At 38.2% G+C, this 13,808-nt stretch overlaps 1 protein-coding gene and 1 long non-coding RNA gene across 2 annotated transcripts in view; one reads left to right on the forward strand and one right to left on the reverse strand.

Annotated features, from left to right (window-relative positions):
• The window catches only part of CEP290 (centrosomal protein 290), a 48,356-nt gene that overhangs the window by 15,709 nt on the left and 18,839 nt on the right, over window positions 1–13,808 (forward strand). The window contains exons 20-38 of the mRNA XM_081211177.1: window positions 404–496; window positions 846–930; window positions 1,248–1,390; window positions 2,331–2,495; window positions 2,896–3,045; window positions 3,523–3,638; window positions 4,189–4,291; window positions 4,685–4,915; window positions 5,367–5,540; window positions 5,961–6,072; window positions 6,664–6,869; window positions 7,545–7,696; window positions 9,486–9,597; window positions 9,727–10,182; window positions 10,704–10,868; window positions 11,059–11,166; window positions 11,299–11,433; window positions 12,122–12,391; window positions 12,807–12,914. Coding sequence (XP_081067303.1) covers window positions 404–496; window positions 846–930; window positions 1,248–1,390; window positions 2,331–2,495; window positions 2,896–3,045; window positions 3,523–3,638; window positions 4,189–4,291; window positions 4,685–4,915; window positions 5,367–5,540; window positions 5,961–6,072; window positions 6,664–6,869; window positions 7,545–7,696; window positions 9,486–9,597; window positions 9,727–10,182; window positions 10,704–10,868; window positions 11,059–11,166; window positions 11,299–11,433; window positions 12,122–12,391; window positions 12,807–12,914 — 3,084 coding nt within the window. The remainder of the gene's footprint in view (window positions 1–403; window positions 497–845; window positions 931–1,247; window positions 1,391–2,330; window positions 2,496–2,895; window positions 3,046–3,522; window positions 3,639–4,188; window positions 4,292–4,684; window positions 4,916–5,366; window positions 5,541–5,960; window positions 6,073–6,663; window positions 6,870–7,544; window positions 7,697–9,485; window positions 9,598–9,726; window positions 10,183–10,703; window positions 10,869–11,058; window positions 11,167–11,298; window positions 11,434–12,121; window positions 12,392–12,806; window positions 12,915–13,808) is intronic.
• LOC308596365 lies at window positions 457–8,649 on the reverse strand. The gene is made up of 3 exons (XR_014012495.1): window positions 8,294–8,649; window positions 2,841–2,992; window positions 457–514 (listed from the first exon to the last, which is right to left on the reverse strand). It is a non-coding gene; the product is annotated as an uncharacterized lncRNA (long non-coding RNA).

Here is a 13,808-nt window from a genome sequence, read left to right on the forward strand (position 1 = left end):
AGTGATTACCAAGTAAAACAATTTCATATTTAAAACTAATCCACTGCAATACAGATGAATGTGCCACATTTGCAAACATATAATAAATATATATATATATATGCTTTCTAGAGTAAAGGCACAAAGACTGGGACTTCAGAAACCTGAACCAATTATTTGTCACTGTCTGATGTTAAGATTGGCTGTACTCGCCCATAAAGGTGTTTGAGAATGGTGGTATCATTGCATCATTACAAAAAAGATCATCCCAGTAAAACGGCAGTGACTGTTATTGATAGATACCTTGTTGTGACTCATTATGAAAGGCAACTACAAATAGTTAAAACTGAATTGTGAGGCATATAGAATATAAAAGTCTTTAGGAGTTGAAATTCAAATGCATTAATTATTACTTGTTCTCTAGAACGAGCAGATATTGAAAGACTTGTTCGCCAAGAATACCCTGAATAAAAGCGCAGAGCTAGAGCTTGACAGACACAGGAGCCAGGAGTTTGAGGTAGTTCAGGGTTTCTGCCTGAGAGATAAAGTCATGATAGTCCATATTAAGAGACTAATAAGTATTTTTCTAATAACATAGTATTCTTTGACTGAATATAGTGTCGTGCAAATTGTAATGTTCCTTTATTACAAAAACATTACTGTTCTTAGTATTCTCTCCTTATTACAAAAACATTATTGCTGTTTTGTTTGAAATACATGAAATGCAATATGCTGTCATACATTGTTCAAAATGCAGGTTAGATGTTTTGTCTCATTTAACATTTTTTCAACAACTCAGTTTAAAAAACGAGCCTTTTTAAAGTTCTGGAAACACATTTTTATGGTAATTCTGTTTTTATTGGCAGAATAACTACCTTACCAAAGAATTAAAGGAACGTGACAGGGACTTGGAACAAAACAGGGCCGTGATAGCCAAGTTTCAATTGAAATGTAAGCATAAATTTCAATTTAACTATAAAATAAGAGTGCTAAAGCAATGGTTAATGAGTCAGGCAAAAATACACCATCTTGTTGTTTTGTTTTATAAATCTTGCAAACCTTGTAGTATCTACATTGACTTTAAAGAATCCAAGTTTGAAAATATTTTCTGAATGAATCGTTTTGAGTAACAACTCTTGCTAAAATTCATTAATATCTCCTCTTGGAAGTGTGGATACCATAATTAGAAACCCAGCTGAAATACATATGAACTTGCAATTGTCCATTGCAAAGTGTGCAGAAGTGAACTATATGTAATGTAATTGCAGTAAAAGAATTGGTGCAAGAAAATAAGCACCTTGAAGAAGGCATGAAAGAAATCCTACAAGCTATAAAGGACATGCAGAAAGATCCAGGTGTGAAAGGTGGAGAAACTGCTGTAATCATTCCTAGTCTGGAACGATTAGTAAATGTAAGTCTGTATTTCATTACTTACTTAGCTTGGCTGAATCTGTTTAGCTGATTGGTTGCCATACGTACATCATGACACAGGTATGAGATGATAAAGGAAATTGGGTTTTGGAGGGGAAAGTGTATCCTTACCAAATACTTTGAACGGAGTGTATAATGTTTTTTTAAACAACAAGGGCAGCAAAAATATAGTTCAGGTGCTTGCAAACCTGTGTTGAAATTTAAGGGTTTTGCTTTCTTCCTACATAATTGCTATCTGGGGAGGCTGTTCTCTCCAACTATGATATGGTCTGCACCGGAAGGCATGGGGTATCTCTCTTGAGCCTTTCTCATCCCTCTTCAGCAAATGGTCACAGGGCCATGACCTAGTGTGAAGAGCCAATCTGTGTTGGCTTTCTCCCTCTGACAGGCAAAGTAGAAGAAAGAAAAGACTGAATGCATGGGCATTGGGATTTGTAGCTTGGATTGTTGCTGTAGTCTGCCCTCGGGGAATCTGCTTTACATAGTAGTCAAGCTGCTGTAGTGCAGCGGCTAAGCAACTGAGCTGCACTTCCCAATTTGAATCTTGTGTGTCCTGTGTGCTAAAACGCTATACAAATCATGTGGTAATGGAATTAACTGTTGCAGAAAAGGTTCACACACCCCAATACATTCGCCATATGTAGAATCACACCTTTGCAATATTCCTTTCTATTGCAGTTTTATTCCTCATGCAGATAGCATGCTTTACTCTTTAAATGGCCAGATTTACTGTTTGGCTCTATATAATTTTAATTGAACTTGATGTATATTTGTTAACGGAGGAATCTAGGCAATTGGTAGAGTGCATGCTATGCATGGGAAAATTTACCAGACTTGTATCTCCATGTAGGGCTAGGAGAAGAGAGTTTAACTTCATGGAAAGCACTTACTTTCTTTTATGGTGAATCAATTGTTGGCAGGCAATTGAATTAAAGAATACAGAAGGAAACTTCGATGCTAGCATACATTTAAAGACGCAAGTTGACCAACTAACAGGACGAAATGAAGAATTAAGGCAGGAACTGAGGGAAGCACAAAAAGAAGCAGTGAATTTTTCCAATCAGCTTTCAAAAGCAAATGCCAAGGTATGCAGGCTATCTTAGCTTTCAAAAGTAGCCTAGGTAGCAATACAAAGTGAAGTACACATGGGTTTCTATCCACAGCTTCTCATATGTGTCATGCAAGATTTGATTGATAGACAAAGGTAGACCCACTGAAAGAGTGCTGCTTTAGTGTGGGGGATTATGGGTGCGTACTGGGACCCTGATAGTGATGCTGTAACTTCTGCACACCCAAACAGCTGCTCATCTGACCATCACTGGAAGCAGCTTTTTAAAAAATTGTGGCGCTTCAGAAACATTTTTAGTTGGTGTAGGCTTTCTGGCTACTAATGACAATATTTTGCAATACATGTAAATGATATACTTAACATATTTAAAGTTTTTCAGTGATTCTTTGTGCCCTATTGTTGCTTATATGTTTCAGGTTGCCTCTTTAGAAAATGAGATCCATTTGCTGCGGCAATCAGAAGATGCCGGTATGGTGTTCAAAGCAGTAAATCTTCCGGAAGGAATGGCTCCATCTAGTGTAAACATAATAAATTCACAGAATGAATATTTAATATACCTTTTGCAGGTAAATACTTTAAAACTGACTAGTGGCTATATCTTAACATGTTTACCTCTGTCCATTCTCTCTCTCTCTCTCTCTCTCTCACACACACACACACGTATGTACATATGTATGTATATACCATGGTGGTTTCAAAGCCATGCAGTATTTTAATGAAAAACAGAGCATTCTATATTCAGAGTTTCTTATTCATGGCAGTTGAGTATCTCATCAATGGCTTTTAAAGTAATAGTGAAAGGAACAAAATCCTGTTCACGTATCTTTTATATAACCTTAATGTTATTATTTAAGGTGAAAACTGATATTACATCTTGAATTGCAACTTTTCCCACAGACAAATATATGTGATGAGGTCAGTCTTTGTAGAATGTTTTAATTCAGAAAGCATATAGTTATCGGAAGGCATTCCATTTTATATAACATTAACATTCGAACTGAAGCTGAGATATGTCATACAATTAATTTGATGTGTATCATTAGGAACTGGAAAATAAAGAGCAGCTGCTGAAGAAATTAGAAGAAGCGCTAGAAGACTATAAAAGGAAAGTTGCAGTTGCCCGCCACCAGCAAGGCTTGCTGTATAAAGAATATCAAAGGTATAATTGTTGCTCCTGAGGATGATATCTTGTTATAGTATCCAAAGAAGGTGAATTACAATAAATAAGGTGTGTCTAGGTGAATTACAATGCAACCATAAAATCAAACACTACAGTTAAGATAGCGTATTTTATCTTTTTTGGAACAAAAATTGTATTTTTTTCCAAGAAAACATTTATGGGGCAGCAAACTAATGTTGTTAATAAAAATTATTAAATTAGTACTTAATAAAAAAGTTCATTAATACAGTTTTTTATTCATAATAAATAAATATAAATTAATTAAAAGGGTTTCAAATACTCTTAGTAATTCTGGTGTCAAAGATTGTTCAGCTCTAGTACATAATGCTTATATTCAGCCATTCTCTGCAATGATGGAAGAGTTAACTTGCTCTTTCTAAGATCTGTTTCCCCTCTATTGGAAGCTTATAAATCTTTGGTTCTGAACTTTCAGACTTCAGATTTTACCTAGCAGAATATGACACAATAGTTGCAATAATGTGTTTTACAAAAAGGAAAAAAGTTCTAAACATTCATTTACTTGTTTTAGTGAAAGGGAACACTGGCATTCTACTGGTGAAAAAATACAAGAAGAAAAGAAAAGATTGGAGCATCAAAAGGAGCAAGATGATGTAAAAATAAAAGAATATTATGTAAGTAGTGATCCTATATTCATGGGCTTGGGTGCCAGGAATGACAAGTTCCACATGATACAACAAGGCTTTCCCACCTCCTTCCTGCTATGAGCCCTTTCATCTCCTGAAATGCTGTTTCTAAAGGCTGGATTATTTTATAAAAAATAATATGGGGTCTGGCAAGGTTTCTGAGGGGAGATTTGCAGTGATTTCCCTCATGTCCATGTCTCATCTCATGCAGTTCTCAGGAGTGGCTTTTCCAGGAGTGCATAGGACTGGGAGGAAGGGAGAAGAGGCCTGTTATGCACCAATGTATCTGCTTCTGTTTAGCTAGATCAAGGCCACTGACTGCTTAAAATTTGTGTTAATACTCACATCACAGTGCCAGTGACGTTTTTAATCTTCCCACAGAATTTATTAGATGCACTTGAAAAGAATAGCGATGACTTTAAACGGCTATTTGCGGACTACAGTAGAAAAATAACTGTTCTGAGGGTAAATGAAAGGTCACTGGCAAGGCAGTACACAACCGTACTTGAAATGGAGAAGCATCTCCGGAAAGAGAATGAGAAGATGAAGGCCGAGTTAATAGCTGTGGAGGCTGCAGTTGGAGAAAAGATTGGCCGTTTGCAAAGGTTCAAGGTATGTTTTTATATGTCATGCCAGCTCTACTCAGATGGCAATTGTGTGCAAGACGCTTTTGTATGCAAAGCAGCAGTGAGGTTGTGCTTCCTGAACCATTTCCAGCATCACATCCTCAGGCAGCACCGACTGTGTGCCACCCAACATTTGAAAAGGAATCCCAAGTGTTGCACACAAGCTGCTCATAAGAGCACCATATGGGTCATATTCCTACTCAAATCAGATGTCCTGATTGTGTGGAGCCTCTTTTTCAATAGGATTTATCATGTACTCTTTCCAAGCGTCTCTGCAAAATCCAAGCTGTTTTTGCACTTTTCAATATATGCCACAGCTATTCTCACAATACAGTTTGGCTTCTATATTCCTAGTGACCTGCGGTATTTTTGAGTGCACTTTCAGCATTCCTCCTTTTTCGAATGCCATATAGACTGTTTCTTCCTTCTTTGTTCAGGAAATGGCAACCTTCAAGATGGCAGCATTGCAGAAAGCGTTGGATGATTGTGTACCTCTGAATGATCTGGAAATGGCTAATAAACAGTATAATGAATTAACGGCTAAATACAGGGATATGCTACAAAAAGATAACTTGCTTGTTCAAAGAACAACTAATTTGGAGCACTTAGAGGTAATACTACCATGCTACTTTGAGATAACTTTAGATTGAGTATCTACATTTCTCCATCTGTTTTTTATGTAGGTGGTGCAGGTCCAGCAGAAGATTCAGCTGCCTAATATTGTAGGCAGGATTTGAAAGGAAAACAATCTTTATATTGTCCTCCCCAAATACTATTACAGACCACTAGTGCTTTAACTATAAAAACAGAGAGGGAAGGGTATACTTAGGTGTGATTTTCATAGTGATCTCTTTTGAAAGCTACTTACACTTTAACTTAGGAGAAAGCACTGTATGGATAGATCCCTTTAATTGGTGTCTAACGTTCTCTCACCGCTTGCACAAAGCAATATTTTTGTTTTTAAACTGTTATTATATTTTAATTTGTCTTTAAATTGTTTTTGGTGTGCTACATCTTGCCATACCATACAGCGTGAAAATGCATCCCTGAAAGAACAGATTGAGTCTTTAAACAAGGAGCTGGAAATTACAAAAGAGAAACTTCATACACTTGAACAAGCTTGGGAACAAACAGCAAAATTGGGTTAGTGCATTGTGTATGATGATCATTTTATTGCAATGAGATGATACGTGTTTTCTCTGTAAACCTGGTATTTTAAAATGTAGAGTTGAACAACATTTTGAAACACAAGCCTTCTTATTCTTAAATTAACAAGAATCCAAACAGTCAGTTGAAAGTTCGTTAGTATTCTTAAATGGTATTCACACAAGTCTAGAACTTTTTTTAAAGGGAAAAATAAAAGCGAAAATTATGTTGATCTCAATATATCCCCAAAGGCATCTGTGATCATTAGTACAACTTACCTGTTATTAGAGTGTTTTATTTGCAAAGACAACCCCTGTAGTGTATTAGAAGTGAGATATCCTGTCAAGATTCTGCCAAAGTTTGAAAAGATCAACCCAGTCCCTTTGATAAAAAAGGGAAGTAATAATAACTAAACAAGGTAAAGGGCAATTATAAATGATATTCCAGTTCTAAACTATGCAAAAGATGTTTAAATATTTTGAAAAAGTTGAAGATTTCTGCCTCTGTTCCGTACTGCAGATTTTATATAGTTTGGTTTTAAAAATGTGTCTGTCACTAAATTTTTCCATTTATATTGTCAATTTGTAGGAGGAGACAGTTCTACAGATAAAGCCACAAAAGCAATAACAAACAGTGAGATTGTTTCTATTTCTAAGAAAATTACTATGCTGGAAATGAAAGAACTAAATGAAAGGCAAAGGGCAGAGCACTCTCAGCGAATGTACGAACACTTACGGAGCACATTAAAACAAGTGGAAGAACGTAATTTTGAACTGGAAACAAAGTTTGCTGAGGTTGGCTGCTGAGCTGTGATTACATAGTTTGCTTAAGGTGTTGGAAAATGCATTAGCATACTGTTCTCTTTCATTACTCCTATCATTCCCCTATGCGCGCTCCCCCCCCCCCAATAGTTTCTTGGATCTAGATGCATTTAGAGATGCTGCACTTTTTGAGAGACACTATTGAGTAAGGTGGGAAGTATGCATATAAGGTTGACAAATTCCTAACACCCAGAAGAAATGGCTTTATGACCAAGCCAAACATCACATTAAACTGTAGTTAGAAATAAACTGTGGATTAATGTGAATACGCAGGATGTTGGTGCATTCTGCTGAAAGGCTCTCATTCCATTTCTCTCGCCCAGTTAATTCTTGAGGCACATGAACTAAGAGAGTGGCGTTTTTTGGCAAGTTTGTCACAAGCTGAATCCAAGATTGTTTGTAGTTAGTGTTTGTAAGTCTCCTGTATCTTGAAGTAGTCAGAGCAGGCGGAAATTCAGCCCAGGAAAGACATGCTGGTGTTCTACATTACAGCCAGCTGTGGATGCCACGAGTCCTCATAATCCTATCAAAGTGTGCCACAAACACCTGATAATGCATGTTGGCTACCCATGTACTAATAGGTTGTTGTTTTGGACTGAATGTAGTGTTCTGATTCTGAATATCTTTACCAAACCTGCCATCTGTTAGCTTACAAAGATCAACCTTGAAGCACAGAAAGTGGAACAGTCTTTGCGAGATGAACTGTCAAGCAGTGTGAGTAAAGCAGTCAGCGAGGCAGATAGACGTCGAATTATGGACCTGGAGAAAAGTGAAACTGAGCTCAAGATTGAAGTATCAAAGTAAGTTTAAAGGTTCTTGCATTACTCTGATTTCAGCCCTGCGTAGAAGAGTGTGTGTGTGTGTGTGTGTGTGTGTGTGTGTGTGGCGGGAGAGAATATTTCCAAATTTATTTGAATTTCCCTCTAGAACTGCCCCCCTCTTCCCTTGTACGCACGCACACATGTCATGGGAGCCTTTTACAGGGAAAATTGTGGGGAATGACACCAGTTTTTCACTTTAAAACCCAACCATTCCTCATCTTGGAGCTGCTTGGGGGAAGTTTAAAGAGTAATTGGGAGGTCTTTGGGGAAGATTTGCAAAAGAAGTGTTGAAATTGTGTACGCTCTAGTTTTGTTTAATTAAATTTTATCGGTCATTTTTTCAGGCAGCTTTATGATAAAATAATCAAAAGAGTAAACATGCATTATTGTAATTGTATTCTGCCTTTCCATTGTTAAAACCATGCTCACAGTGGCTTACGACATGAAAATATTTACATAATTACAAATTAACAAAGGTAGAAATAACAACAAATAAAACATATCAAAAAGTACACAACCAAATTGAAAATACCCACATAAATCACAAAAAGAAAGATACAAAAACAATATCACAACCTAAGAGTTTGTTCAGCAGCCTCAACTTTTGTAGCTGAAGTCAGTCAGGGCCCAGCCTTCCCAGGCGAGGTGGGAAAAGGCCTGTAAGGCAGAGTGTGCAGGTATAAAATATATAATAAATATATAAAAACATTACAAGAAATTATACAGCAGCAGCAACTGAAACCTATACAATTCCACAGAATAGAATCTATGTTTGGAAGCAGCTATAAAAAAAACCTACATGTGTTTAACATAGTGGTCTGGATTGCATTGTACAGTGGATGCTTGGGTTGCGAACGTGATCCATGCGGGATGCACGTTCGCAAACTGCGTCTGTGCACGCGTGGGTTGCGCTTCGGCGCTTCGGTGCTTCCGGGTTTCGGCAGTCAGCAACCCAAAAAGACGCAACCTGAAGTGGTTGTAACCTGAGGTATGACTGTAATGTGAAATCATGGTTTAGTGCTGTATGGATGACGCTCAGTGAGCCCAAACGAAGTGCCTGGCTTAAATGAGCCCTGCTTCGCCATTTTATTCAGAAGACCTCTGCTAAGTTATAGTATCACTTTTACAGAATCTTGGCTTGGCGTTATGCACAAATCAAGGATCAAACAATGGTTTCACAAGCCAGCAGAACCTAGGGTTTGAAAATGGCTTCTTATGAGATGTACCTGGTTGAAGTGTAATCCTAAGTCAAGAGTCTTTAAAAGGGAAACTAAACTCTGAAGATGTCCTTTCACCAAACCTGCAGGAGAATGCAAAAGGGGGAGTGTTGGAAGTCAGATCTTTTGCTCAGGCTTGCTGTAGCTTGTCCACATAGCTTTAAACCGTGTTGTATGTGAATGCAACCAGTATGTGGTGGGCTACAACTTAATGTAAACAGCTCATTTATAGCATCAAAACTCAGTTGTGTTATGTGACACAACTATTCCATGTGGCACTGCATACGGACCTAGTGACAGTGCTGTTGTGACAATGTTCCAGGTTTTAACCACATTCTCAACCTGTAAACAGTCTTCAGGCATAGAGAATCAAACAGCTTTTTCATCTGCTAGACATTTTTATCTGCTAGCCTTAAATGTCCAGCAGTTCCATTCAACATATATCCTTTCAGTACTGTTTTTTATTATTTGCATATTGGGGGGAAAAGAAAAAGGGAATACTGTTACCCTTGCAGTATTTTTTGGTAAATAGGTTTCAATTGTCTTGCTAGGCTAAAAGAGCTGTCTGATATTGCCAAGATGCAAGTTGATGCTTTGGAGAATCGCCAGCAATCCAGAGAGAAAGAAGTGGAATCGCTCAGAATGCAGATTTTGGATTTTCAGGTATGGTCTATCTCTGCTTAGAAGCATAACCGTTCACCCCTGTGACACAGATAATATGCCCAATACCGTGTAAATGCTTAGCGAATGCATTTGATTATATATATATATATTATCTTACTTGCTATTCAGGCACAATCAGATGAAAAAACACTTGTTGCAAAATTACATCAGCATATCGTGGCCCTTCAGGTTAGTGAAGCCACTGCTGTGGCCAAGTTAGAGGCTGCCATATCAAAACTTCAGAAGATGGAGGTGGCTAATATGCGCCTAGAGCAGAAACTGGATGATAAAGAGCAAGCATTGTACTATACACGACTCGAGGGGAGGAATAGAGCTAAGCATCTCCGCCAGACTGTACAGTCACTGCGACGACAATTCAGTGGTGCTTTGCCCCTGGCTCAGCAGGAGAAGTTCTCCAAAACTATGATTCAGCTTCAGAATGACAAACTTAAGACTATGGATGAGGTCCAGCTTGCTCAGCAGGAGCGCCGAAACGCAGAGAACAGAGCACTGGAGCTGGAGACAAAGTTAAAAGGATTAGAAGAACTAATAGCCACATTGAAAGATACAAGAGGAGCACAGAAGGTTTGCGATATTACAACTTTAACTATATATTTGAGAATTGACTCTCAGTTCAGATAAAGTTTTGGGGTTTGTTTGATTTGATTTTTCATTTTTATTGCCTTGGTTATCCAAGAGGGAAAAGCAGCATCTGCTTATCAATGTCAATTGACAGAATGTCAATTTCCACTGTAAAAATGTCAGTCACCCCCATTTGAATGTGTGTTGTATTCCATTAGTGCTTCATCACTCAGATTCTTTCGTATTCATATTTAATCACATGCACACATTCTTCATTTTGTTAATCTGGGCCAAAATGCAAAGAATTCATGAGATGCTTGCTTGTGCCTCTACCCATGCACCAAGGATTCTACGTGGTTATGTATTTTTTCCAAACCACCACTCCTTTCAACCAAATTCTCCTGATTTTTGAGAGAAACACCACAATGAGCTAGTTCATCTTTTTTTCTGCAGTAGTTTGGCATTATTTGGAATCAGTTTGGTCCTTAAATTGTTGTCAGATTTGGTCATTTGTGTATTGTCAGGTAATTGAATGGCATATGAAAATTGAAGAGCTTCGTCTTCAGGACCTTAAACTGAATCGCGAATTAGGCAAGAAAAAGGAAGAGATTAAATATTTGAACAATATCCTTTCTGAATACGAACGTACCATTAATAACCTGGAAGAAGAAATTGTACAGCAGAGCAAGGTACAGAAAAGCAAGTGGTGTTGCACTATTGGTTTTTTAAAAAAATAATGTAACTTTAGAAATTCTGCAGAGAAAACTCCTACAAATGTTTTGCTGCATGTAACGTGGAAAATGTTCCTGTATCTAGCATATATTTGTGCTGCTCTCAGAGGCTGTGTACAGTCCTTATTAAACCCCTTAAATCTTGTAGTTCCATGAAGAGCGGCAGTTGGCCTGGGAACAAAGAGAAGTAGAATTAGAACGTCAGCTCGACACTTATGACCGTCAGCAGAAGGACATAATTAGAACCGCTCAGAAGGTACCTGATTTCGTACTGATAAGTCCCATAACACGTCAAGTGTCATTATTCCACCCGGCTGTCGTCTGGGGTTGGGGTTGGGGGTCTCCGCCTGCCTGCGCAAAACAACCCTTTCTGTTTCCTTCTCTGCAGTTTGATGAAGCTACAGGATCAGTTCCAGACCCCAGCTTGCCCCTTGCACATCAGCTTGAGCAAGCTCTAAGGAAAATACGAGAACACATCCGAACTATCCTGGAAGTGCAAGCCACCTGCAAATCCTTAGAAGAGGTGATTGGATTGTTCAGCTAACTGAATCATATGCTTTTAGTGATTTGTAGATTAGAGATTTTGCCTCCGGCAGAGGAAAGTATCTTTAGTTACATTGCTCCTTCCTCTCACTCCAGAAAACCTTTTTTTTTACCTTTTATTTATTAAATTTGTATGCCACCTTTCACCCAAGGATCACACAGTGATTCACAGCGTAAAAATATAAGATGAGAACATAAAATTCATAATGGAACAAAAAGAAAAAAATCTGTATAATTTCTTCCACAAACCCATTTAAAAGGCCGCAGAATGTTACTCAGCCAAAGGCCTGGTTATAGAGAAACAGTTTGGCCTGGCACTTAAAGATATGTAATGAAGGCGCCAGGCTATCAGGTTGGGCTTTGACTCCACCTGGTGCTCAAAGGCAGGAACAATGTCTTGGGAAGCAGGTAGCTCCCAGAATGCACTTCAGTTGCTCCTGCCTTTGATTAAAACAGCTATACTGTGATGTTCTTTGTTGGTTGTCTAGTTCTGTTGACCTAAAAATGAATAATCTATCTATCTATTCTGGTCCTGCCCCCACCACTTGTTTTTCACAGCTCCCCACTTGCCTTTATTTCCCCACTCTTTTCTCCATGTTGAAAAAAGAAGAAGAAATCCTCTCAATTATTTTTGTCGTTTTTGGTAACAGAGATTTATTTTATTACAGAAACTGAAAGAAAAAGAAGCTGCTTTGTGGAAAGCGGAGCAAAGTATATTATCCAGAGACAGGATCATAAATGAACTGAGACTTCGATTGCCAGCATCATCAGAGAGAGAGAAAATAATAGCAGAGCTTGGACCAAAAGAGGAGGACTCTGCTGCCTCTCCTCGTGCTCTGAAAATTGCGCACCAGACAATTGCAAATATGCAAGCAAGATTAAATCAAAAAGAGGAAGTGTTGAAAAAGTACCAACACCTTTTGGCCAAAGCAAGAGAGGTATTTACAATACAAAATGCATGAGCTGTTATTGTAAACAGCCCTGGAAATTTTGAATTGAAGGGCTTTGTAGAATTTTTTTAATGAATGAATGAATGGAAAATGGTGGGTTACACAGGGCCATTTGAACTGGGCAGTGGTGGCACAGAGGTGCCATTTGTGTGAATTGGTGTTTCCAACATGACTTGGGACTGCATTATTTTGAGTGCCATTCATGGGGGAAAAGTCCTGACTACGTAGCATAAGGAAGTAAAGGAAGTTAAAAGTGACTTCTGTGTTTGGAAAACTTGACGAGTATTGCCTTTTGTTGTGGACATCCTTTTCAGTTTCTTTAGTGTGATAAGATTAACTATTTGAAATTTTTGTAGAATAGAATGGACACAGAAACAAATATATATATTTTTGCACTATTTAGGAACAAGAGGAAATTGCAAAGAAACATGAAGACGACCTCAGAGTGCTACATCAAAAGTTAGATGTACATGCTGACAGTTCTTTTAACAAATTCAAGCAAACTGCATTAGTAAGTATAAGTTTTGTTCATGTTTATGCATTTGAGGATTTGGGGAATGAAGATAAGATGGGGGCAGAATTGAAAAATGGTGATTTCTTATCCTTTTTGGCTTGGATCCAGCAAAGTTCAGATGTAAAGTACCGTATTTTTCGCTCTATAAGACGCACCAGACCACAAGACTAGTTTTTGGAGGAGAAAAACAAGAAAAAAAATATTCTGAATCTCAGAAGCCAGAACAGCAAGAGGGATCGCTGCACAATGAAAGCAGCAATCCCTCTTGCTGTTCTGGCTTCTGGGATAGCTGCACAGCCTGCATTCACTCCATAAGATGCACACACATTTCCCCTTACTTTTTAGGAGGGAAAAAGTGAGTCTTATAGAGCAAAAAATACGGTAATTTGTGGAAGCTGTCTCTTTACAGCTGCCCACCCCACCGTCAAAACGCTGTCCCATGGGTTGGAGACAACCTTGGGAATTTTTTTTGTTTTTAAAGAGGAATACATATGAAGTGGGAAGTCAACAGAGATCACTGTCCCACCCATTGAGTGAGTTGAATCAATCAGAAGTCCTTGGGTTCCAGCCACTGAGTTCCATCAGGCTTCCACTGACTTTCTGCAGCCTTTGGGGCACCATTAGTGACGAATTGACATATAAAGCTCTTAAGGATCTGGGCCCCAAATTTGCAGTGATGACTTCATATCCTGTGACCGTGGCCCAATGTTTAAACCAACAAAGGTGCCTTTCTTATGATATCATCAGTGCCATAGTGTACTGCATTCCTGATGATAGAAAAGTAATAAAACACACACTGGTAATAAAAAGGATTTCTGGAAACCATTTTTAGGAATTTTTGTAAAATGCTATTTTTAGACAAGCTTCACAGCTTCACGGTTAGGGCTTCAC

This window comes from Podarcis bocagei, assembly GCF_964188305.1.
Source record: "Podarcis bocagei genome assembly, chromosome: 10".
In the NCBI taxonomy this organism is placed as follows: Eukaryota; Metazoa; Chordata; class Lepidosauria; order Squamata; family Lacertidae; genus Podarcis; species Podarcis bocagei.